Source organism: Alternaria atra, assembly GCF_907166805.1.
Source record: "Alternaria atra isolate CS162 genome assembly, contig: 21, whole genome shotgun sequence".
In the NCBI taxonomy this organism is placed as follows: domain Eukaryota; kingdom Fungi; phylum Ascomycota; class Dothideomycetes; order Pleosporales; family Pleosporaceae; genus Alternaria; species Alternaria atra.
The window spans coordinates 1,723,379-1,747,073 of NW_025091319.1; the positions used below are offsets into that span (position 1 = coordinate 1,723,379).

The 23,695-nt window shown below is 50.6% G+C and overlaps 8 protein-coding genes across 8 annotated transcripts; 2 read left to right on the plus strand and 6 right to left on the minus strand.

Moving 5' to 3' along the window:
- Nucleotides 1–28: 28 nt before the first annotated feature.
- ALTATR162_LOCUS991 (uncharacterized protein) lies at nucleotides 29–654 on the minus strand (the record flags this gene model as incomplete). Its single annotated transcript, XM_043308586.1, has 3 exons — nucleotides 29–281; nucleotides 399–544; nucleotides 604–654. The coding sequence occupies 3 exons, from the start codon at nucleotides 652–654 to the stop codon at nucleotides 29–31; spliced, it is 450 nt and encodes a 149-aa protein (XP_043164521.1).
- Nucleotides 655–1,815: 1,161 nt separating this feature from the next.
- On the minus strand, nucleotides 1,816–9,429 carry ALTATR162_LOCUS992 (uncharacterized protein; the record flags this gene model as incomplete). The annotated part of the gene is made up of 2 exons (XM_043308587.1): nucleotides 1,816–2,617; nucleotides 8,891–9,429. The coding sequence occupies 2 exons, from the start codon at nucleotides 9,427–9,429 to the stop codon at nucleotides 1,816–1,818; spliced, it is 1,341 nt and encodes a 446-aa protein (XP_043164522.1).
- A 2,182-nt stretch (nucleotides 9,430–11,611) lies between these two features.
- Nucleotides 11,612–12,205, minus strand: ALTATR162_LOCUS993 (uncharacterized protein; the record flags this gene model as incomplete). Its single annotated transcript, XM_043308588.1, has 1 exon — nucleotides 11,612–12,205. One exon carries the CDS (start codon nucleotides 12,203–12,205, stop codon nucleotides 11,612–11,614), a length of 594 nt encoding a protein of 197 aa, XP_043164523.1.
- Nucleotides 12,206–13,320: 1,115 nt separating this feature from the next.
- On the minus strand, nucleotides 13,321–14,337 carry ALTATR162_LOCUS994 (uncharacterized protein; the record flags this gene model as incomplete). The annotated part of the gene is made up of 1 exon (XM_043308589.1): nucleotides 13,321–14,337. The coding sequence occupies one exon, from the start codon at nucleotides 14,335–14,337 to the stop codon at nucleotides 13,321–13,323; it is 1,017 nt and encodes a 338-aa protein (XP_043164524.1).
- Nucleotides 14,338–15,062: 725 nt separating this feature from the next.
- Nucleotides 15,063–15,945, minus strand: ALTATR162_LOCUS995 (uncharacterized protein; the record flags this gene model as incomplete). The annotated part of the gene is made up of 4 exons (XM_043308590.1): nucleotides 15,063–15,337; nucleotides 15,423–15,569; nucleotides 15,619–15,673; nucleotides 15,727–15,945. The coding sequence occupies 4 exons, from the start codon at nucleotides 15,943–15,945 to the stop codon at nucleotides 15,063–15,065; spliced, it is 696 nt and encodes a 231-aa protein (XP_043164525.1).
- Nucleotides 15,946–18,042: 2,097 nt separating this feature from the next.
- On the plus strand, nucleotides 18,043–19,744 carry ALTATR162_LOCUS996 (uncharacterized protein; the record flags this gene model as incomplete). Its single annotated transcript, XM_043308591.1, has 3 exons — nucleotides 18,043–18,231; nucleotides 18,284–18,649; nucleotides 18,710–19,744. 3 exons carry the CDS (start codon nucleotides 18,043–18,045, stop codon nucleotides 19,742–19,744), a joined length of 1,590 nt encoding a protein of 529 aa, XP_043164526.1.
- Nucleotides 19,745–20,655: 911 nt separating this feature from the next.
- On the minus strand, nucleotides 20,656–21,381 carry ALTATR162_LOCUS997 (uncharacterized protein; the record flags this gene model as incomplete). The annotated part of the gene is made up of 2 exons (XM_043308592.1): nucleotides 20,656–21,244; nucleotides 21,290–21,381. 2 exons carry the CDS (start codon nucleotides 21,379–21,381, stop codon nucleotides 20,656–20,658), a joined length of 681 nt encoding a protein of 226 aa, XP_043164527.1.
- A 1,000-nt stretch (nucleotides 21,382–22,381) lies between these two features.
- On the plus strand, nucleotides 22,382–23,511 carry ALTATR162_LOCUS998 (uncharacterized protein; the record flags this gene model as incomplete). Its single annotated transcript, XM_043308593.1, has 4 exons — nucleotides 22,382–22,422; nucleotides 22,489–22,954; nucleotides 23,002–23,395; nucleotides 23,447–23,511. 4 exons carry the CDS (start codon nucleotides 22,382–22,384, stop codon nucleotides 23,509–23,511), a joined length of 966 nt encoding a protein of 321 aa, XP_043164528.1.
- Between the last annotated feature and the right edge of the window lie 184 nt (nucleotides 23,512–23,695).

A 23,695-nucleotide genomic window follows, 5' to 3' on the forward strand; every position in this document is an offset into this window, starting at 1 on the left:
AGCCTCGGCTCCTGCCGCGTAGGCGTCTTTATCTCTGCCCGAATTGAATCGTCAACTTGCCCTTGGCTGGCTTGATTTCGTCAAGCTCATCCTCGCCCTGATTGCCTACAGCGTTCTCAAGCCAAGTTGTCTCATCATCTTCGTTGTCACCGGCGGAAGATGGGCGATCCTTTCGTATGGACTTGAAGCGCTCGTTGAAGAGATGGGCGTACTCGTCGTTCTTGGAAGGCTGTTGAGTGACCTCTGGAAGGGCGCTTGGTTGAGAGACAGGGATCAATTGGCTGCAGTGGATCAGCGTCATGTTGTAGTTAAGATGGAGGAAAGCGCGATGGCTTGAGAGAAGGGCCGTAGGGAAGGAACGTGGGGAAAGTGGGGAAAGTGAGACAGGTAGGACTCACTCATTTGTCTCAGCACAAATACGTTCCAGATTCTCCCGCTGACGTCGAAGCTCCTCTGGGTCGGGCTGGGGCGCGTTGTGGGTGCTGTTGGCAGTACCATAGTTGGGCTGGTACTGGTCTCCGAGCAGGTGTGAGGCGTCCGAGTGCTGCAAGAGAGCGTCAGTGATTTCAATTGGAGAGGATCATAGTGTGCATGAGGACTCACATCTGACTCGGAAGTCTTTCGCCCTCCTAGGCACGACGAGCAAATTCCCATTGGATGCGCGCGACGTGGTTGGCAGGGGCGGAGGGAAGTAGGCTGGCGTATGAGCGATAGTCTATGGTCTATATGGGAGTGATGGTGTAAGGACGAGCAACTTCACGAAGCATGCTGTATCATAGCTCATGGAGAGGAAGCTGGCGCTTCTGCTGTGGTTGACGAGCGATGCTTCCTGTGATGATCGCCGCCGGTAATCTCCGATGTCTTGGCGGACTGGAGCCGCATCGTCCCCCCTTGCATTCCGCTCTGAACATGTCTTTTACCCAACCTCATCGCACAGTGACGCGTCAAAACAGCTGCTTCCGTCGCACTCTGAGAGCAATCGCCGCCCGTATAGGCTGGTAGTACAGAAACGAGTTGGAACGAGACGAGAGAAACAAAATTTATGGCGAGTGATGGCTCGCGGTCTTTTTTTTCGATAATATTTTGCTGTTTGCTGAGGCCAGCAACACGAAAGACTCTTGCTTTCGCGGCCAGTTCATGATATCATATGCTCTGATAGGTATGAGTTCTACGGACAGTGTGGCTCGCACTTCTCGGGTTTGCAGGAGCTATGATGGGAGCCTTGCGTAAACACCATAAAGTACTAGCTTCAAAAGACTCCACCGGGGAATACAATGACAAGCGTTGTTACACGCATGCTCTTCTTCGCAGTCTAAAAACAACACAAGGCTCATCTTGATGTACACGTTCCTTCCGTTCCCTTGTCGCTTGATTCTTTCCATATACCTCTACTCAGGAATCTCACCTTCTTCAGCTCCACTGCCCACCGCACTTGGTTCCTTGGACGCGTTGCGCCGTTCGTTGTGCACCGGAGCATTGTGTATATCGATGTCACGTGCGGGTCCCATCACATTAGCCCAAAGACCCTGAGCGCTTGCCTCGATACTGTGAACTTGAAGCATTTCTGCTTGCGGTCCGGGTTGAGGTTCGCCTGGGGTAGCTGCCTCTGTCGCTGTGGAAGCTTGAGGTGCAAGGTGGTTTGTAGTGTTTGGAGTTGTTGGGGCTTGGCGGGGTTTATTTGTAGCTCGATTCGGGGTTGGCGTTGGCTGCGAGCTATTCCTGTTTTCTGGAGTTGGGCGTACGGCGGTAGATGAGCAGATATCATTCGATGGTGCTGGAGTTAGTACTGGAGTTGGTGCTTGACGCTGAGCTTGATCAGTGCCAGACTTCGTATTGTTCGTAGCTGATGGAAGTTTGTCTGGCAGCGAGAGTTGCAAGTTGTTCTGTCCACCCTGCCACCAAAGAGTCTTTTGCTGTTTGTAATGTTCTCAGCGCATCAATATCCAAGTCAACACCTGTTGGGGTCGATTCTAGGTTTGCATTGGGTGATAGAGGTCTTGCGGTAAGGAAGTCCTCCAGACAGAATAACTGGTAATAACTTTCGACTGTGAGTCGGCCCCAGTACTTGCGTCTTGATGGGATGGGGACTTTTACCAGCTCACCAGCGAAGATATGAGTCGTCGACAAAAGGGACTCAGATCCGTTCCCTAGCACAATTTTTAGTTGCTTATGGGGACTGCTGTTTCCAGCGGGTCCCTTGGGATCGCCACTGTTCGCTATCCCGAAGTACTTCGGATGATCCTCCACTGGGGTCGGCCAAGCCAAGCCGCGGTTACCCGCGCGGCGACCCATCCAGCCAATGCCATAGCCAGGCTCTACATGGAAAAAGATGAAGGGGACTTCTGCCTTGACGTATATTTTACCTTGCGAAGACAGTGTAAATTTCTCTCCAATCTTTGCTTGAGAATCGGAGGAGAAGTCACAGTATCGTATAGACACGACATCAGCAGCGTGATATTGCTTCGTCAGATGTCCCGGATACTGGAGGGGTCTCGCAAAATACTCCGGCCCACAGTTAAAGTTGCATTTTTTGCGATGATACCAGATAGTATAGCCCGCGTCGGGAGGTGGAGGTGGCAGTCTAGGTGTGCGCTCGCGTGATCTACCGCGTTGGGGACTGCAAGGTCTATTATGATGTTCCTGACTACGATGCCGGCTACGATGATCCTGAGTCTGATCTCGGCGGGGTGATCGTTGAGGGGAAGATGATCGACATCGCTGGTGACGAGCCTTTTCTCCTTGATCATAGTTGAGGCGTCCATTGTCTCCCCTAGAGCGGTCTTCGTTGTCTTTACGTTCAGTTCGATCGTTGTCAGGCTTTTGAGCCGGTACTTCATTACCCTGTTTGTCATATGGTGATCCATCTTTGATATCATTGTACGAAGGATGCGCACGCTCAAGGTCTGAAGATAACTCTGCGAGCTGGTTCCTGAGAGGCATCATCAAAGCTGAACCTTTTTATGTGTCAAGCTGGCGCTGATAAAGTTCTTCTTGGGTTGAGGCAGTTGTGCTGAGGTAGTGACAACGACTATGGATCGAAAGGTAACTCTACTGAAGTAGAAGCAAGCCTTAGACCCATTTTGGCTTAGGTCAATTAAGGAGGTCATTGTGTCTGTTCTTCCGTAAATTAAGGTACGTATCGACACTGTGTTTCCTACACCGGATATATGTGGAGTCGTTCACCTCCTTTTTTCAAGCCTATATTATCATTCCCTCGCCATCATTGAATCTCCAGTCACCCAAAGTGGACAATCACCACCTATTCTATCCTGAACATGACCCTAATTTCACTCCACACAACAAGATTTGATCTATCGTCAGTGGACGACGCAAGTCAAAGACGGATTGGAGTTTACCGATGGATCAGCGAAACTTGTAAGCATTTGCGATGGCCCGACAAGGGTAGCTGCATTGATGCTATCCGAATCTCTGGCGGAAAAGATACAGAACGCGCTGTGTATCGCTCATCAATACTGGAGTTTTGCTGAGAGTATCCCCGAAGAAATAAAGACTCGTTTTGAGAAGGAGGCAGAGACTCAGTCATGGGTGGACGAATTGGAGCACATAATAGAGCTTACGAAAAAGAAAGTGAAAAGAGATGGAGGGGCAACAGATGACCAGAGGGACAAGTTGCAAAAGCTTCTGGAAGAACGGATGAAGTGTCGGAAAACGAAAAAATGGAACGAATGTCAGCGTCAGAAGCATGAGGAAGCAGTTAAGTTAGGCCAGGAGAGATGGACCAACGCTTGGTTTGCGCTACAGCAAGAACTCGACCGCGTATGGGTGGGCGCAGGCAGAGTCCATGAGTATCGACGTGGACAGCCGCCGATAAACCGAGGACCTCGCAGCCGCTCAGGATCTCGCGACAGAGAACATCTAAACTCTCACCATAACCGGAAGACGAAGACTAGATCGCAGAGTCTAGATCGCCGTCCACAAGCGCGCGGACAAGATCATACCCAACATACTCAGTCTGCGTCTCGCTCTCGTTCGCAAAGTCGAAACAGTAGGTTCAGAAATCACAGACAGGAGCCTCGCACGCATGGATATCGACAGGTGTGGCCGGATCGGCGGAGTCAGGAGAGATCCCGCTCTCGCTCTCAGTCTTTTTCAAGCTGGACTGACGATCGCCAGTACAGGGACATATACTCTGGTTTATGTGCGGAGTTGAGGCGTATGGCAGGATCTACATGCGATACTGGCGAAATTTCTCCGGAAGTTCTGGAGAATATAGCAAAACCGGCGCAATACCTACGCAGAACCGACGGCTATCGGGATGAAGATATTCAAGTCATCGAACCTGATGGTGCAGTATCTATTGACGGGAGGGTCGCAACGATGGCAGAGAAAGCTGTTCAGGATATAGCACCAATCTCACGACAGAATCAGGATTTCCAAGATGGTCTTCGAAAATTGGCACTCCAGTTTGACATCGAAGACACAGCATCTCAAAATTCAATCGAACAGCTTGAAGAATACAGTTATAGCCCCATTGGTAGTAAGCGGAAGCGAGAGGTCCGGGAACCAAGTGGAAGAAAACTGCAGAAAGTTATCATGTCAAGGACGAGCGACAGTCGATCGTCGACGCGTGAATCTCTGGCTGTCGAGTGGGAACAGGGGAGGCTGAGTGTGCAAGGCGTTGCAGGAAGGACGCCGAATTCTAATAGACTGTCGATTCGCGACTTCTTTAAGCCACGCCACCAAAGTGGTGAGAGTCTAAAGATGTCAACTCTAGATAGATAACCGAATGTAAAGAAAAGTATGCTTCCTAGATGAGTTCCAGCCGCCAGTGCGGCTATGAGTCATGTCGAAGGTGCGAATAGCGATGGACGCTCCTCCACTCCAGACTCCATTCTCCCATCGTTTTGTTAATGGCCAGTGCACCAGTCAACCTTTCGCCCATGAGCCTAACGAATCTCGCGCATGTCGCTACTTGTCGCAAGCGAACTGCGTCGATACTGGCGCATGAAATGCGCGATCAGCCTGCGCACTTACATCGTGACCGGGTCGTCCAGTAGAGACGAAGGACTTCGCGAACCCCAAGTCGACGGTATTGCGAATCATAGGGGCTTCAAGTCGGAAGTTATGCAACGTAGCCTATGGTGTGACTTTAGCCAGGTCATACGAGAGTCATCAGCTCCAGTCGTGACCGCCTTTCATTTTCCAGACCAATACCTCGCTATCCGCAAGCTCGTTATCCCCAATCACACAATCCGATGTGCTGTGCTGACACTAAAGGCAGGTTGTGGATTGAATAGTGGGTCGGTGGTCGATTGTCTACCAGTTCCTTGTGGTCCTTTATTCTGCTTTCGGTAACTAATCACTTGTCCAGACCCTTTCCGGGAGGAATGTGGCGGAGGTGCGCGGCTTTCCTCCTGGTTATCGATCTCTAGGTGGTGCGCTTCCTGATGGGAATGCAGAGAGGGTTCATGATCTTGCTCCTGGATGCACGTAGTATCTTGTACAGTATTTGAGGTGGCATAATGTCTTGTCGAGCCATCCAAATCGATGACCACTACATCCTCGGGTTCGAAGGTAGCAATAGTATCATTGGGCGATGGTACATAGCCCTTGGTGTCCGGTTCTCGGAACATTCGGGGACGATGCATTTTTGGCGAAGTTGAAAACGGTAAGCCCTCTATGAAGCTAATGTCAAGAACGCAGCCCTGCACCACTACGCCTTGCAACCAAAAAGGTACGTATGATCAGTAAACTGCTGATAAGTGTGCAGGATAGTATATATCGTCAGCCAGGCCTGACAGCTAAAGTGGCTAAGATCACTGTGAAAAGGTGGCTGAGAAGCGGGTTGCGAAGAGAAGTTGTTACAGGTAGAAATGAAAGAGAAGGTAGAGGTAGGGGAAGGTCATAATGTAGTAACGCGCGACAGGTCTATCAGCAGTAGGAGCTCCAGGCTCCCGGAGGGAACCCATTCGCCGTATCCATGACCTTCCCGCTGCGACGCACGACTGACCGAGCACGATCCATGATACGTGTAACTAAAAAGAATCCGGGTATCTAGTGGTTGTGCCTACCGCTCGGACGATGTAAATTCAGTCCACATTGGCGCTCAATACAGGCCTAACAGTCTTGGAATGCTTCTAACTTATCCAGATCTAACCACCCGACTTAAAAAATGCTTAGACAGCCGCTCTGTATGCGGATTAACACTCAGACTAATACTCGTGCGCTGTGAAGTCTTTCATGTAGGCCATCTTGAGCATAACGTAATTGATATCCCTGGCTCTGTCTTTGTCCTTGATGTACAAAGCGATATTCTTATCAAAGGATCTCGCTAGCTTTGTTATCCCACACAAAACCATGGAAAATTCGCGCATCCCGTCGCAAGAAGAACTATACCCCACCAAAAAAAGAGACATGTATGACGACGCAGAACTGGAAACGACTTTTTCAGAAAGAGCCCATGGAGCATGGGTCAGTCGAACAGCCCCTAGTTCGAGTTCGAACAGCTTGCAGCCGCGACTCACAGGTTTACGAAATGGTAGACGCAAAACTTCAGTATTGTTCTTGACAGAAGGGCTTGAGGGAAAGATTCAAACCGCTCTCGCGTTAGTATGCGGTCACAAATCCGCGCTACAGGACGTCAAAAGATGGAGGCACGAATTTGTCTTGAAGCAAGCTGATAAGGCCGGATCTCTAGAAGCATCCCACATCGCTTGAGCGTCAAACGCTTGGAGATAGAACTAGATAAAGAGCCGACCGAGTTACAGAAGAAGAGTCTGAAGAAGCTAGCGCAAGGCGTCGAGCGACTGAAAGCCAACCAAAAGATTTTCGAAGCAAAGATAGCAACTCTTGACAGAGATCTTGCGCGTGGCTTGAATAGGTGGCGAAAGGCTTGGACAGATGTAGACAAGGTCTTGCTCAAAGTCTGGAGAGATGCAGGGCGATTGATACCAGACGACAATTCCGACACAGATAATGAACGGCCAGCAAAGAAGAGCGATCCGAAAGACAAAGAGGAACGCAAGAGAGCTCAGTCTAGTGACACCGGTCTTGAAGAGGCATCATCAGCTTCGTCCGAGTTCGATCCCGCTGAGCAGAGACGGACAGAAAGGCGGCAAAACGACATCTCTGACTGGCGACGTTCGGTCGAAAGCACTTCTCAAGGAGGCAATGCTGATACTCACAGCCCTGAAAACCGCAATAAGACGAAGCGTGCAAGTATGTATCACAATCAATCTACCAGATGGCAGAATCAAGGCGAAGCAAAGAATGAATTCCTGGAGCGCCTCGGAGATCCAGTAACCGGTATCCGTGACCAAAGGACTGGACCGCAGCCGTCTGTCTCTAGAGAACATCGCAACAATGACAATAGCCGCCAAATTCGTCAAGCCCTATACGCCAGCCGTCCTGAAGACAAGCCACCGTCTCCAATCAACTCTCAACACTCTAGTGCGCCCATGCCACCATTCCGCTGGAGCAGGCTTAGCTCTACACTATCAGAAAGCGTGCGAGGACGGGAAGATAGTAACGGTAGGTACCAGGAACGACATCGGAGCAGCCGATCTCGCACTCCAAGCCGTGATCGACATGCCTCCAGAGACGAACCAGAATATCAGGATCGTGTGCATCCTCGGGTCAGAACGCGCGACCCTCCTGAGGAAGATCGGCGGAGCTTTAGATACCAGGGTCGAAAGGAACAACACCGTTGATTGTGCATCGAAATACTGGATTGTCAAGCGGTGTCGTCACTTGATTGGAATTACTTGAGGGAGTGGCCGCAAGCGCAAGGAAGTGGCATCGGAAGCTCCACCGCCATCGAGTAAAGTAATGCGAACTGGCGAGGTGATAGCATTAGAGAACAGTCTAGCGGCCTTACGGAGAATCCTGGTTGCGAAGATGTACTAGAACTTTACATGGTTTAGATACGTGTCTGTTAAAACTCTTCTCGACATGCAAGCTAAGTTCTCGGAGCTTTGCAATTGAGTGAAGTACTTTGCAACTCTTGAGACTGTTTTTGAGATACATTTACGATATGTATAGATCTTTGTCGAGTAGCAATAGCTATGCTTACGTGTGTCCCAGAACCCTCCTTAGAACATAGTCTTTGAAACGCCTGACCGCCTGAGGCATGTTGAAGTGTTGCATCAAGCGAAATTGCCAAAAATGTACAAGATAGGAATGTTGCAAGAGAAAGAATAGAATTTATTGTTGATAAGAAGTCATATAGCGTAACCAGCCCTCCGACGCTAGCCGAGAAGGGTGAGTCTCTGCGAGTGTATCACCTTTCACCTTAACGACATGCTCTAGCAGCCTCACAGCGTCCTTGATCTGCCCGTTCGCCCAGTAGGAAAAACCAAGTTCATGTTCGGACGACAGCCGATCTAAATCATCTTCGGCCAGCCCCTCTCCGCAACAGTAGCACTCCTCTAGCCATCTCACTGCTTCTGGGACTCTACCGTCGAAATCTAGGCATCGTCCTACCCAGAAACTCAGCTTGGCCCTACTTTGGATATCGATGAATGTTTTTGTGTCAAGTAGTCGCAGTGCGTGCGGCATGTATGCTCTCCATAAGGCCTGATTGGCAAAATCATCGCTCGGAAAAACCTCGGCAATATGTGCCAGAGCCTGCTGCACCACATCTGCAGTACTGCCATACTTGTCTACCCAGACTCTAGTAGCCAGATGCACAAGTCGATGCAAGTCATACCATTCTTCTCCTCCATCGACTTCACTAGTGTTATCGCCTGCCCGCCTTGACACAAAAGAGTACCCGCAGAGCGTGCCGATAGCCTCTTCTAATCGCTCGTGCGACTGTACCTTCGGTAGCAACGACCGCGGTATTGCCTTCCATTCGATGCACGACATGAACGCTAGCAGATCTGCTGCCACCGCATCGCGCTCTCGAAGCTGACTGAACGACACTACCCACGTCGAGACCACTGCGTTCGCCGAGCCCTTGTAGCGTGTTTGGTCGCGGAACTCTTTGCTCATCAGACTGATGGTATCTTGCTCTGTGTGTCTCAGCAGCCGCAGATACCTTGTAATAGATGTTCTATTCATATTTAGGTACGCGGCAGCCTGGGCGATGGCCAAAGGAAGGCACGCTAACTCGTCCAATAGTTCTTCCATCTCCTTGCGTTCCTCAGTAAGATTTTTCCCAATCAAAGACTTCTCCAAAAAGTTCATGGCATCTAGTCTGCTTATGCCCTTCTCGCTCTCTGGTAGGTAGTCGACGATGCCCGCAACATGCTCGGTCCCATACAAGATGTCGTGATCATCTGCATTATCGAGCACAAGCAGCCACGGGCCAGCCTGATCCGCACTCAGATGCTCTTTCACCAGCTCTTTTGCGTTATCTTTGCCCGTCTCCACCTGACTGATGTGCAGAGCAGCAGCAATAGCCACACAAGCTTGCTCATAGCTCTCCATGCTGAGTGCAGGCATCCAGAAGATCGAGACGGCTGACATAGTCTCTCTGACTGTGTATGCAAATCGCAAGGCTAGCTGTGTCTTCCCAGCCCCACCGAGTCCCACAATCGACATCTTTTGGCAGCCTGTGCCCTCCAGCAGCGTCTGATTAAGCATCTCGAGCTCTTCTCTCCTTCCAACGAAATATCGGTTCTTGGGGAACGGTATATAGTACGAGGGATTGTGGAGAGCTGACAGGTTAGGGCAAACAGATCAGACACACAGAAAGCTAACTATCCGGCTGTCTTTATACGTACCAGGTGTATAGGTGGCGATGCGCCCTCCAAGGCTCCCCGCTGACGCCTGTGGCTGGGACAATTCCTGCGAATCTTCCGCGATCGCTTTTCGTAGCCTTTTGAAAGCATTGGTCTCACCTTCGCCATAGTTGAGGAACGTGAAGACGCCAAAAATACCCAGCAACGAGTACGCCTTGTCTTCTTCACGTGTAGTCTGGCGCTCGTTCGACCAAGACAGGCGCTCCTCCACGCTGAAGGTTTTCAGCGGGGCTCCTGCAAGGGCAGGGCAGGGGATGTCTGTGATCTCGTGGATGAGTTGTTTCAGGTTGTATCGGTCGCCTAGATGCGTCCAGTCTCTAGAGTAGAAGCTTACAACGCGCGGGGCAAGCAGCTCTTGAAGCGTCCAGCCTCGAGTGAACCACCGGCTTCGCCGAAACTCTCCCTCCCAAACAGGTATTCCGGGTACACGATCGGTCGCTGGCCCAACGCTGAGCACATCCGTCAGGAGAACATAGCACCGAGTCGCTTCCTGGTACCAGCGAAACATGGAGTTGATCGCATGCTGAAGCTCGACATGATCCGCCTTGTTGATGCAACACGTATCCACCCAAAGGTATCGCAGGCCGTCCCACTGAGCCTGTTGTGCGCAGAAGCGGATCTTGTCGAAGCCAGCCTTGTCACGTCCAAGACCTCTTTTAAACTCGTCGAACGTAACCTCCTGACCAGGCAGCCAGGTGTGCGAGAGTATAGCGTAGGCGGGCACGTTGCCGGCGCCCATCAAGTCCTCTGTGAGCACAATCGTGCCGTCATATTGTATCTCGAGCAGTCGCATGTTGTGATGGAGGAGCTTCGGTCCTTGCTCGCATCAGGCTGGACAGCATGGAAGCGCGACAGCCTATTAAGCTGTTGGATCGATCGTTTTCGCTCTCGCGTGCCGCCGTTAACGTTGATAGATGCGGATATGTGCATGTCCACACATCGGGAAAAGAGTAGACTATCTCGCTTACTAAGCATCGAGGCGGGCTATGATGGGGTGTGAATCTGTGGAGGTGCCAGGAAGAGGACTATCGGGCAGGACGTGCCGTGGCTAAAGATAGCTTGCATACGCCACAACTCAAACGATCTTAACATTAACGCGAGCGTACAATGCATACCGCGAAGCGTGCATAACCCCGCTATGTAGGCACGTCAAGTCCGCTCATAAGAACACAAGATCTTGCCTGCAAAAGCGGACAAACCTACACTGTATGTAGATAGCGGCTGCACATCATTAAATTTATTTAGTCTTGTTTCATGTAACGGAGTATCGTTTAAGCCCTCCGAAGAGGCGATTTTAGTGTTAGTTAATAGTAGAGCAGGGGTGCATCGTCGTTGCAGCTTATGAAGCCAGAGACAAATTGCCTAGAAACAAAGCCAGCAATGCTATTTTTTTTGTATTAGAGATATACAGTAGGCGGAGACACGTCTGGAGTGTAGTTTCAGGCTGCTCAGCCTTCATTAGATGGTGGGATGGAGTTGATGGTGCCTGAACGATGTTCGCGGTTCTGCGCGGTGAGATGTTCTAACCCCAGGGAGGGAGATTACCATGGTATACGATTAGTTGGGACGTCATCACTTACGTCTAGATCGGACAGGGATAGTATAATGAATTTCGAGGAAGACAACTGGCTACGTCCAGTGAGACAGCCGTGACGGCATCATCCGGATGATGCTTGCAATATCGGGTGTTTTTCCTTCTGCAAAAAGCACAGTACAATGTAAGGAGACCCTGTTTCTCTAGGTTCAGATAGCGGAGTTTAGTATTCGTTGATGATGGAAGATAGAGCAGATTCGTGAAGCAAGTGGATTTTCCACTTCAACTTTCGCCGATAAGGACGTACCATCTGTGGAGGTTATCGTGAGATATCTATCATAAGAAATGTCTCCTAGCTTGTTGTTCGCCTTCTCTACAACTCGTCTTTCTCTCCCTTCCACCCATCACCAACTCCCCTCATCCACTGTACTCCAACTAACTTCAATCCCTTCTTCGCTGCCAATTCCTCGGCTCTGAAACTCCTCCTCTCTACAAACTCTTCCCCTCCAACATCCGCCTTCTCCAAGCTCCCTCCCGCCTTTTCCTCAAAAAGGAGGAACAGGTACCGATGCGGCCCACTCTCGTCCTTTGGTCCAGGTGCCAGATACTGCGTCAGTGTCGTGCCTCTTGTCGTGATGTCGTCTGGAGACGTGGTCGCTGATGGAGAAGGAATGGAAGCAACAACCCAGTGGCGCCAGTAACCAAACTTCGGGTCATCTGGTGTAGGCGCGTCTGGGTCAATCATCATGAAGGTGTAGGTAGTGGCGGAAGATGTTGGTGGAGAGGAGATGGAGATGATGGGTTGCTCCTTGACCTGGCTCACGCGAGCGAGACTTCCATGTTGTGGAGCGAGTCCGGAGGAGAACTTGACGCTGAGGTCCAGGGCTGGAGTGAAAGACTCTGAAATAATGGCCGAAGGGAGGAGGTTAGCGCTCTTCAGCGAGTCGACGAGAGCATTGGCGGCCATGTTGGTGCTTGAAACTTTCAGAAGATGGATGATGTGAACCTCAAGAAAGAGACTGTGTTCAATTCAGGGATTGGCATGCTTGTATAGGTGGTTTTGTTGCGTGATCTTGATGACCAAGGTCAATTGGTGGATAAACCTAGACCTCGCTTGGTTCTCCGCTTGAGGCTCCGCTCTTGCCCTTGGCAACTTCATAGGGCATAGTTTCGGTATGAAATAGACGATAGCGAAGTGCGTGACGTCGGTGTACCGTCTACATGCCGAAGTACACGGATTGATTTCATGCCCCCTACATATTCCAGCGCGTAGCTACGGGGCGTGCAGACATGGGTCTCGGCTCCTGAACGAGACTAAGTCTCGTAGACGCGAAGTTCAGGAGATCCAAACAAGGCATCAAGAAGCGAGCGCTCTCGCCAAATGCTCAAGAAATGAGTACTACCGTGCCTAGGTCCTGGTACTGCATGGGCGGAATGCGAGGACTGTCACACATGCAGCTCATGCTTTCAGTGAGAGCCTGTGGCGATTACCTTCTATAGTATCCGGTCGTCAGGTGGCATACGTGGATATATTCTAGATCCCTCCGCTGATGCAGCGTTTCCACCGAGTTTGTGAGACGGCGGGGGGCAGAGGCATGTGGATTCTGAAAGCCAAGGTTCAGTATCGATAAGGCAAGGCGCTAGGCCGGCTTAAGCTCAACCGCATCTACCGACCTGCATCCTCTTTTCCGTGTACAAGCGCCTATCCATCACCATTTGACTTGAATCGTTTCCGATGTATATCACAAAATGAGAATAAGCATTCTGTACTATGCTAGAGCTATACTACCAGAAGTCACTTATTATCAACAGCTCACGCTACTATTAGTTGCCGCCCTGCAGTTTCCACAACATCTCCTTCAAGTCCCGAAGTCGCCGGCATCACAGGGACAGCATAATCAGCGACAGCGTAAACGCAAACTCTCTTTTATGCCACATGGGCGATCCAGGCGCGCCGAGCAGCTGACTTGCAGTTCCGCTCTACGTGTTCTCCTAACAGAATATGCGCTGATATGGTGAGTTCCCGCCGCATGTTGTGCCTTCTTTCTAGTCTCTAACAAGCTTTCCACTTCGAATCCGCTACTACTCCTGTGAAGGGAAGACAGTAGCTAAGAGCGGAAGACCGGCAAACGAACACAACCAGAGACACCAAAGCTTGTACATTTGTCGGTCTAACTTTCGATCCTCTAGGCCGAGCGCCCACATAGCAGTACCAACTAGAAGCGCACCAAGTCCGATCGATAAAGCCGCCGCCTCCCAACGAGCACCAAGAAATCCCAAGGGCGCATACACAGACCAGAAAGCGACGGTCACCACAACAGTCCACAGCGCATATTTTCTCCCCAACTCGATGACAACTGTACGGCGGCCACGGGCTCTGTCGCCCGCTTCGTCGCGAAACTCTTGGGTCTGAATGGTTGTTGCAATGATACCAAATGTGACTAGAAGAGTCCATTGCCAGGCTGTATAGCTTATCGGGTTGTGTGGGCCGAGAGCAATATTAAGAGCACCGCTGAAGGTGCACGTAAAGCCCGCACCAGCGAAGACATTACGCACGATGCCGCTGTAGTCGCTAAAGCCAGTGTCGTTGTATGCCGTGATGAGGATGACCCACGCGACGTAAATCGGCACTACGCGCAAATGATAGCTGACCAATGCAGTTATCAAGTAGGTAGCGAGCAAGAGCTGGTTCGTTTGCGTTCTGTTGATTCTTCCTGCGGGAATTGGACGCCAGGGTTTGTTGATCGCGTCTTCCCGCATTGAAGACGCATGTCGCTGGTTTTGAAGGCAGAATTGCAGAACCATGAGCCAAAGCCATATCAGCACTTTCGGTATTCTTTGCAGAATATCAAGGCCTTGTTGCGACGGTAGGTCCAGGGCTGAGCCAGAAAGAGCTGCAAGAACTCCAAGAGCTGTGCTTGGAATGACCATGTCGATCATGGTATCGCTTGTGAAAAGCAGTAAGGTATAGGCGTGATACGACGTTTTGTTCACAGCCTTTTGGAAGCTCGTGACAACTTCGGTACGAGCATAATCGTTGATAGACGTGGAGACCTTGATGTTCTCATGTTTCTTAAAGGCTGATTCCATGCCTCCCATGACGGTTTCGTGATTGACGTCGTGGGTATTGTATAGAGATTGAGGCTATCAAAGGGTGCTACGAAGGTCAATTCGCGTTGTGTAAGTTGTTCCATTATTCCCTCATAATTTATAGCAAACGTCAGCGGAGGCCAAAGTCGAGCGCGTATCAGAATCAAGTTCAGCTCGCCGCTTCTCACAATTGTCGAAGCTATTTTGTTGGTTCAGCTACTGTCGACTATCTAGTTTAGCACGTGGCGTGGAACTAAGCCATACTTAGGTACTCTCCTTGTGGCTTGCATACATGCGTTGTCTCGCTAGAGGCCTTACAGATTAGGCCCACCCTTCTCTTCGTCGAGCATTGAACATGTTCTTCACATACATATTGCATGAAATCGACGCTGATATACGAATTGAAGTATTTGATGTGCAAGCGACAAGAAAAGACAAAGTTGCACCTAATCAGCGTCTTTTGTAGGGTTGGGAACAGTCCGGGGATATCGCGCTTCCGGGTGAACAAGACCATGGCCTGGTAGCTGTGAGGTATGACTACCCGCAATATAAGTTCAAGATCCTATATTGAAATTCCTCCGTAACGAAGTGTACTATTCAGGGCTGCGAATATCCCAATCTTCAGCTCATGGTGCCCCATCATGAAAGCACGGCATGCAAAATGCGACTCTTTCTCGTTGATTTGCCTTTTCGGGATCGCGACATCTAGACGCATACTCCAGACGTTCTCAAGCTCATAGTGCGAGGCCCAGACTCTCCTCATCATGGCGCGCACTAGTCGTTACCGATGCCGTATCTTGTTTTGTCGCTAGCGCTTCCTGGCTGTCATTAATCGTTACCCACGTTTCGGTGGGAATTTTCTTGTGGCGATTTCCTGATCCACCTGAACCACCAATAGTAGTAAGCTGGACCTCTTGCCCTTCGTGCTGTATGTGGCCAGCATTCCTCATAGCGTTTCGGCCTGCGCGTATGAGGATAGCGAACGAGGGTGTAAGGCCAATGACTACAGCTATCAAACGTGTTAGCGAAGTTCTCGCTGATAGCGTCAAGGTGCGATGAGAAGAGATCTCGAGAATAAAAGACAACGGACGTACCGACGGCGCACTCAGCCATACCCCACACTGCGAGCCAGGTTCCATCTGTATCAGCGTCTGTTCGGATCGTGTTTGCTGTGATTTGTGCGGCACGAAGTGTAGAGATGAAGATGCAAAGCACAGCACTGGCGAAAAGCGCATGAATACCTGGCCCGCTTGTTAGCTTTCACAGCGTTGACACGAGAGCGCCGGATACGGAGCGCATCTGGTATCCCAAAGTCCAAGCTCTCCAAAAACCTAGGAGCTTCATACTGCGTAGGTTTTAGCTGCGTGTACTCGGTAGTGGTCGTAGAACATGACCTACCCGATCTTTTGTCCTCGCGGCAACTGGAGATTCCACGTTAGGTGCATAGGAAATGCGATAACTTAGTGAGTAGTAGTTAGTCAAGATGCTGGATGTGACACGCAGTAGTGATTTTGGCGTACTCATGATGTTGGTCAGCGTGTCGGCAGCGTATGAGTACCAGACACTCATGAATTGGCGAACTCTGTCATGACAACCACCGTTGAAGAAACCTTTCATAGTTTCGCAAGATAGAATATAACAAACGTAGTTCCCGACTTGGGTCTGCTTATACGTGGTGAGCGGGGGAAGCAATATAAACTATATCGTGCGAGTACTTACGATAGCGCAAAATACCACGATAGACCACCAAATCTTATTGTAAACACATGGTAGTCCAACTAGAAGCTTCCTATACAAGAGAAGTAGTCCGAACTTGACGAGCCAGAGGATGATCCAGAAGATGATAAGAGCTGGAAAGTATAGCCTTCCCAGTAAAAAACCTTCCTCGATCAGTTCGGGATAGTATGGAGCCCTTCCCTCTTGCACGGCCATGACTCGGTCTGACAAGGGTGAGATAGTAATGTAAAGTGCACATTGAGAAACGAAGAACGCGTACGCCAAAAATGCGCAATAGTCTTCTGTTCCTAGTCTTTTCGGCCGCATCACATGTAGCACTACACGAGCTATCATAACGACTGATACAACCGAGATGGCGACGTAACCAACCGTAAGTACAGTGGTCTGAGAAAACGAGTTGCTGGACTTCTTGAAGCCCTGGCTGTTGCCATTAGGCAGTGAGACGTTTGTCATCATGGCAGACGTGCAACGGGATTTGGAGTATTTGTGATAGCAAGCGAGAGGCCGAAATAAATCAACCCATGAGAGACGACAATAACAGGCAATATAGCGGAAACGACACCCGATGAAGCTGGAAAACAGTGCGACTGTAGTATATATCAAACGTTGGTTATGGCTTCCCTATTGTGCCATTTCGGTCCAGCCTGCATCGGCAAGAGGACTTGGTGACCCAGTGTACCGGTAGATGATATTGTGATCTAAGTAATCCCGTTGTCGATGCAGTGCCGCAGCAGAAACCGCCCAGACCTCGCGGCAGACGCTCCGTACCGCCCACGTCCATAGACGCTGTGCCGTGCGCGCCAAATCACAATGCTCCTACTCGTGATATCTCATGAACATCGCCTCGGCCGCTCGGCGAGTGTTCCCTTTACGGTCATGTATCATGACTGCACCAAGTGCCCAGGGATATCTGTGCATACTCAGAGATCTTGGAAACCGTTACCCAAGTTTTTTGAAGGCTTGCAGTGTTTGCAGAATTCGCTTCTATTACACCACTCCACTAATAGTGCTGGAAGTTCTGGCAAAATAGCAGGCCGTAGGCGTTGTTGATGTGTACACGCCGTAATCCAGATGACGAGAGGGGATAGGAATGAACTACGGAAGGATGTATCCGCAGAAGTGAGAATCTTCATCGCCACGCCTGCGCCTACACGGAAGGCAGTGGCCCACGATGAGCTATGCATACGTATTGATGTGGTCATTGGTGCGGATACTAATCCTACAGACCGATATGCCGTGGGCGGCAGTACATCCGTATGTTCCAGTCGAAGATGAAGCTACAAGATTGCAAGCAAGGCCCGATGGCGTGGATCGCCCGCGTCCGCGCCACCTTGGCATTGCGGCGCGACCCTCAAACAGCGCGCCGCCTTCCCACCTGCCGTATCGCTCTTTGCTCACCCCACTCATCTCATTTCGATGTGACTCCTTCGTTCGCCTTACGTGTTTCTTTGCAGCTGTCTTCTGGGGGAAAAACCCTGCCTCCATGGCACAACCACGTACACAATACTCATCATCATTTCGGTATCGCAACAATGCTCGGTATAGACTCTTGGAAGCTGTTATCCATCTTATAATTGGGGAGAGAATCCTACAGATGGGGTCTAGGTGGTCCACAACGCATACTAATGCAGGGTCGGCAGCTTGCATTCGTTTTTTATGAACACGGCCCCTCATCTGGCTTGTCAAGGCATTCATTCGCATCCTTCTAACCCTTTGGACGGAGTGAGCCTCACGCTCCGATTGGGTAAACATAATGGAAAATATATGCTATCACTAATCGGAGCCTAGATATAGCGACGGTGGACGCAGAGATGAGCCAGAAGCCTACCTTCGGTACATGCGGAGTGTTGATCCCGAGGAATCTTTTGGCCTACTTACTCGTACATGAATTTACACTCGCGCTCAATTGTTTACTGTAAAATGGTGGGTTGGCCTCGTTGTTGACTTGATTTCAAGGCCTCTACATCTCCAAACACTATGAGATCAGTTGGGAAGATAATATGTGGCACCCTGGCCGCGGCCGTGGGGGTATCGACCCAAGACACGTTTGAAGCACCCGAGTTCAATGTGACCGAAGCACTTATCAAGAACGGTGTCAACGTGTCTGCAATTCCTGAATTGGCAGGCTTGGTTGTTCGATCGTCCGTGAGCGGCTGCTCCATCGCAGTAAGTTGAGATGCTGCGCCTCACTTCAGCATGTGCTAATATCCCGCAATAGTGCGACTCGCTCAAGCTCGTCTTCGGAGACGCCAAGGTTGTTCATGGTCAGCATGCCGAGTACTGGTCAAACCAACAACTAGCCGTTGAACCGTACTGCACTTTCACTCCCAAGGCAGCCCTTGAGGTGTCAACCTTAGTGTTGATATCACGCCTTACGCAGTGTCCTTTTGCGGTCAAGAGTGGTGGACACGCGGCGTTCCCCGGTGCTTCTAGTATTCAAGGAGGCATTACCGTTGACCTGAAAGACTTCACGGCGCGCAACCTTTCGATCGACAAGAAGACTGTCGCTATTGGTCCGGGTAACCGGTGGATAGACGTGTATCACTATCTCACCCCATACAACTTAACGGTGGTTGGTGGCCGAGTACGTTCATCCCGTTCGCACAGCGAAATCTTTAGCTGGATATGCGCTAACATAACGTAGGCAGCACATGTCGGTGTTGGCGGGCTTACTCTTGGTGGAGGCATCAGCGACCTCACAAACGAGTACGGACTTGCTTGTGATAATGTTGCATCCTTCGAAGTCGTCACCGCTTCTGGCATTATCGTCAATGCATCTCCCAAGCTCTTTCCGGATCTGTACTGGGCTCTGCGCGGTGGCGGCAACAACTTCGGTATCGTGACGACGTTTAACTATGAAACCATCGTACAACCCCCCATGTGGGGCGGCATGCGCATCTACGACCCCAGCAGCACGCCCGCATTGATAACCGCGTTCGAGAACGCCATTAACAATGCGGAAAAAGACACGAAGCTCGCACACGTAGTGTCTTTCACGACATATGATACGTACAAGCTCGCTTTCACCGAACTCGAATACCTCGTCCCAGTCGACCTCGAAAATCCTCCCGAGATCGCGAAAGAGTACCTCAGCATCCCATTCATGCAAGATAACACCGGCAACAGCACGCTCGAGGATCTGACACCCCACCGAAGCAACGACATGCCATCTGGGTTCCGCACGTCCATGTGGTCTGTATCCTTCAAGATGAGCGCTGAGCTCATCCAAAAGATGACCGACTACTTTTTCGAAATCGCGCCTGCTCTCCCAGCCGTGTCCGTCAACATCGCCTTTCAAGCGTTCTCCAAACCGGCGCTGAAAGCTATGCAGAGGAACGGTGGGAACGCCCTCGGTCTCTACCCTGAGGACGGACCGTTTTTCCATGTTTTGGTGTATATGGCTTGGAACAAGTCTAGCGACGACACTACGATGATGAAGGCTGCTAAGGACTATGTTGAGGTGTCCAGAACCATGGCTAAGGAGCTTGGTGTAGACAACGATTACTATTATATGCCATACAGCAGTGGTTATCAGCCCGTCGTCGCTGGGTACGGTCCAGGCAACATGGCAAGGTTGCAGGCTATTTCGAAGAAGTATGACCCGACGCAGGTTTTCCAGAACTTGCAACCAGGATTTTTCAAGCTTCATGGAGAAGCACCGCTCGGTTTAGTTGTATAGCGGGGCGTGTTGCATGGTTCGTCAATATATTTGCCTCGTTATGCATCATATTTAGATTTAGTGTCTTCCATTGCATGTGGTAATGCCAAATGCGTTCATGAGACTCACCAGAAGACGGCACAAGTGCTCTCGTGGGTGTTGCGGATTTCGTCGATCCCCGACATGAGCGGCCGCGTTGCACTGGTGCTAAGGCTGACATGAAGCACTGTCTTGAGTGGAATCCCGAAGTGGTACTCTGCCCGAAGCTAGGCGGATACATAGTCATCTATAATGTCTTGCTAAGCAGGTATACTACGTCTAGCATGTTACCACACTTGCTTTCAGCTCCACGGCCTCTCCATCTTCCAAAACCCAGCGTGCAAAGCGCTCCATTCATCGCTACTGCATCTGCAAAAGTACTCTCTCCACATTAGAGACAATAAACCAAATCGCATCCATCTGTGCCCTGTATGGGCAATGGGGTTGGAACTGTCCGAAATTTAATCTCCTGACGATAAACGAGGCTGGTTGCACTTTGAAATAACATAGAACACGGACCAATCCCCTCTGCACAGTGGGTGTCGGAATTCGTGATTGTGTTGAACTAAGTTGCGGCAACGGCGAAATTTCCTGGCCATCACTCGGATTTCAGCGTCAGATGAAGCTGTATTCATCCCAGACTCCACTTCGGTGCGATCAGAATCTTGGTAGGCAGGCTCCGGTCCTCCACTGTCTTCGTGCCACAGCGGAAAGATCGGAGCGAGCAGAGTCAAATTACCGTTGCCAGTATTGACTAAAGCCTGGCGTGTCTCCATAGGGTCTTTGGTAGCGTCTTCTGGGAAGTCGTTGCCCAGATCTGAGACAGTCAATGGACGGTTTCGAGATGTGCGTGAAGGCTACCACGCACGCACGGCCAACATTGAATCCTCGTCCTACTGTAGGTCTGCGTCGGCGGGCATGATAAATCCAGTATCTCCGAAATCTTGCAAGACGTACTCAGCTAGGGCGTCCAGTTTCTTGCGCTGGACATGGAGCGCACCACCTCTGATGTCTTTATCGCGTTGGCTCATGTTACTAAGCAGCGAAGGCGCTTTGTTCTTAACCGTCAAGCGGTCTTGGAAACCTGGATTGTCGTTCGCAGCATCACCTTGGAGCACTTGAGAACGCGAGCCTGGACGCGAGGTAGGAAGGTCGGCCTCAGGATATCGTGGGTCTCCCTGCCCTTCAGCTGAGATTTTGAAGGCTTGCTTCTTGCCGGGAGCGATCCTGCCAATAAGAACGAGCAGTAGCTCTGGTTGCAACAGGCGTACAATGATATTACAGTCTGGAGTTTCGATAGTGAGTGTGCTTAGTGCAGGTTTCAGCGACCGGTCCTGATTAGTTCCATTGCGGACCGAAAACTTCTGACGTCCTTGGCAGTTGTCTTTCCAGGTCATAGAAATGAGCGCAGCCTGATCGCGAAGCTCCTTGGTCTGTACTGGCTTCGAGTACGCTAGTAGTGTGCCATTTGGAGACATCAAGCTACTGACGTCAGTGGGGTAACACTACATGGTATTTGTAACTTACAAGAGTCGGGGATAGATGTGTTCGTTTGCATTTTGAGTGAGCCAGTCGCTCACTTTGGCGATGTTGATCATCGAGGGATCTGCTGACGACATGATTAGGCGAGGTAGTAGCGGACGTTTAGAGCGAAGGATGTGAGATAGAAAGCGCGAGGAACGTTTTGTGCGATGCGTGACAATACAGTGAATGTAATGCGCTATGACGGTTGGAGGCGGTACGGATGGTCGTGATGTAGAAGAGTGCCCACGTACCTGGTCTATGGTTCGCGCAACTACGTCCACGCTGTCGTGTGCTGCTGTTAGGTCACCGATCTGCGCCTTCTCCGAGACTAAAGGAGATTCTAGCAGAGAGGGACGCGTCGCAACAGTAGGGAACGCGTCAGGACACGAAGAAAGATTGAAAGCGTCACAGGAGAGAAGTTGCGTGTGTCAGTATACTTAGCATGACGATGTTCAAGGACGAAGTTCACCAGGAGTAAGAGCTATGACCACCTGGGCAGAAGCCGGAGCCTTGTTTTCCGCCGCACGTGCTTTCGCGCTCATTCTACGCGACATGTTCACAATGTCCATGTACGATGGAGCCCGTATCTTATCAGTGTTACCTGACCTCGGGAGCTCACTCTAAAGGTATACATTGCTATTTTCTGCAAATAGTCAACTAGCTGTCACAACGAATACTTTTAGTGTACGTTCTGACACAGAGTACAGTTGAATACAGTCCAGCTTCTTTACACACACCATGCGTCCAAGCACATGGCCGACCAGAAGAAAATGCGATGAAGCTTGAATTGCTTCTGAACGGCGAACCATCGTTCATGCTCACGCGAAATGCCATCATGTTCTCCACCAGGCTAATGTCCGAGCAAATGCCGGACGAGGGGCAGCTGGCAGCTGGCAGCTCCTCATTGGATCACAGACGTCATTGGCCTTCAGAATCTCTTTCCCCTCAGTTGCGCTGCGCTCTTACTAGAAAGCTCGATTAATGCCTTTTCTCCGTTCAGCAGTACTGAGAACCTCACAATTAGCTGCATCATCTGTATTTCGACCGCTCAAGTCAAACAACACACCAAGCTTCCTCTTTCGAACGCTAGCGACCATGGCGACCGACCCGTCCAAGTACAAGCTCAACCACTCAATGTGAGTACCCGCATGGCATTTCCTGCACCGTCCCCGTGCCATTGGCTAGTTACTCACAAGTACCAGGATCCGTATCAAGGATCCGAAGCGATCAGTCCAGTTCTACGAGTTCCTGGGCATGAAGCAGATCAACCAGATCAAGAACCCCGATGCCAAGTTCGACCTTTACTTCCTCGCATACGATAGCCCCAAGGCTGTCTCACATGGCAACCACTGGACTGATCGCGAGGGTATCGTAGAGTTGACGCACAACTACGGCACTGAGGACGACCCAAACTACAAGATCAGCAACGGCAACACAGAACCACACAAGGGCTTCGGTCACCTCTGCATCTCTGTGGACAACCTACAAGCAGCGTGCCAGAGGCTAGAAGATGCCGGATATAAATTCCAGAAGAAGCTTACAGACGGTCGCATGCGCCACATTGCCTTCGTGCTCGACCCTGATGGCTACTGGGTTGAGGTGATTGGCCAGAAGCCGCTCGAGGAGACGGAGAACGTCAAGGATACTGACACTGGCTCATACCGCATGGTAAATATTGCCTCCACGACTATATTGTGTCATGCTGATATCCGCAGAACCACACTATGATCCGTGTCAAGGACAAGGATGCGTCGCTCAACTTCTACCAAGATGTCATGGGAATGAAGCTTAAGCGCACCTCAGAGAGCCCAAATGCTGGCTTCAACCTCTACTTCTTAGGGTATGGCTCTGATGCGTCGGAGACGACTGCGAACGGTGTCAACCCCATAGCGGATAACGAAGGTTTACTTGAACTTACATGGAACTATGGTACTGAGAAGGATGCCGACTTCAAATACCATAACGGCAACGATGAGCCGCAAGGATTCGGTCATATCTGCATTGCTGTCGATGATTTGGACGCCGCCTGTGCTCGATTCGAAGAGAAGAAGGTCAACTGGAAAAAGAGGCTCACTGACGGTCGCATGAAGAACATCGCGTTCGTGCTAGGTAAGTTGTTATCTATTCATCGTACAGAGTGGCAACTGACAATAAATGTAGATCCCGATAACTACTGGATCGAGGTAGTACAAAACGAGAAGCTTAAGACACGTAGTAATTGGTAACTGCGCGGCGCCGACTACCCGCGTGATGTGCATATCCCACTCACCATCAGTTCAGCCTCCAATCGTTGCGGATCACACCATATGTAGCTACCCACGCTGCGCGACTTATGCACAGCGTGATACCATGACGGACGCGAGTAATCGCGGTACTACAACCCCAACTGGATAATGAAATACATGTCGA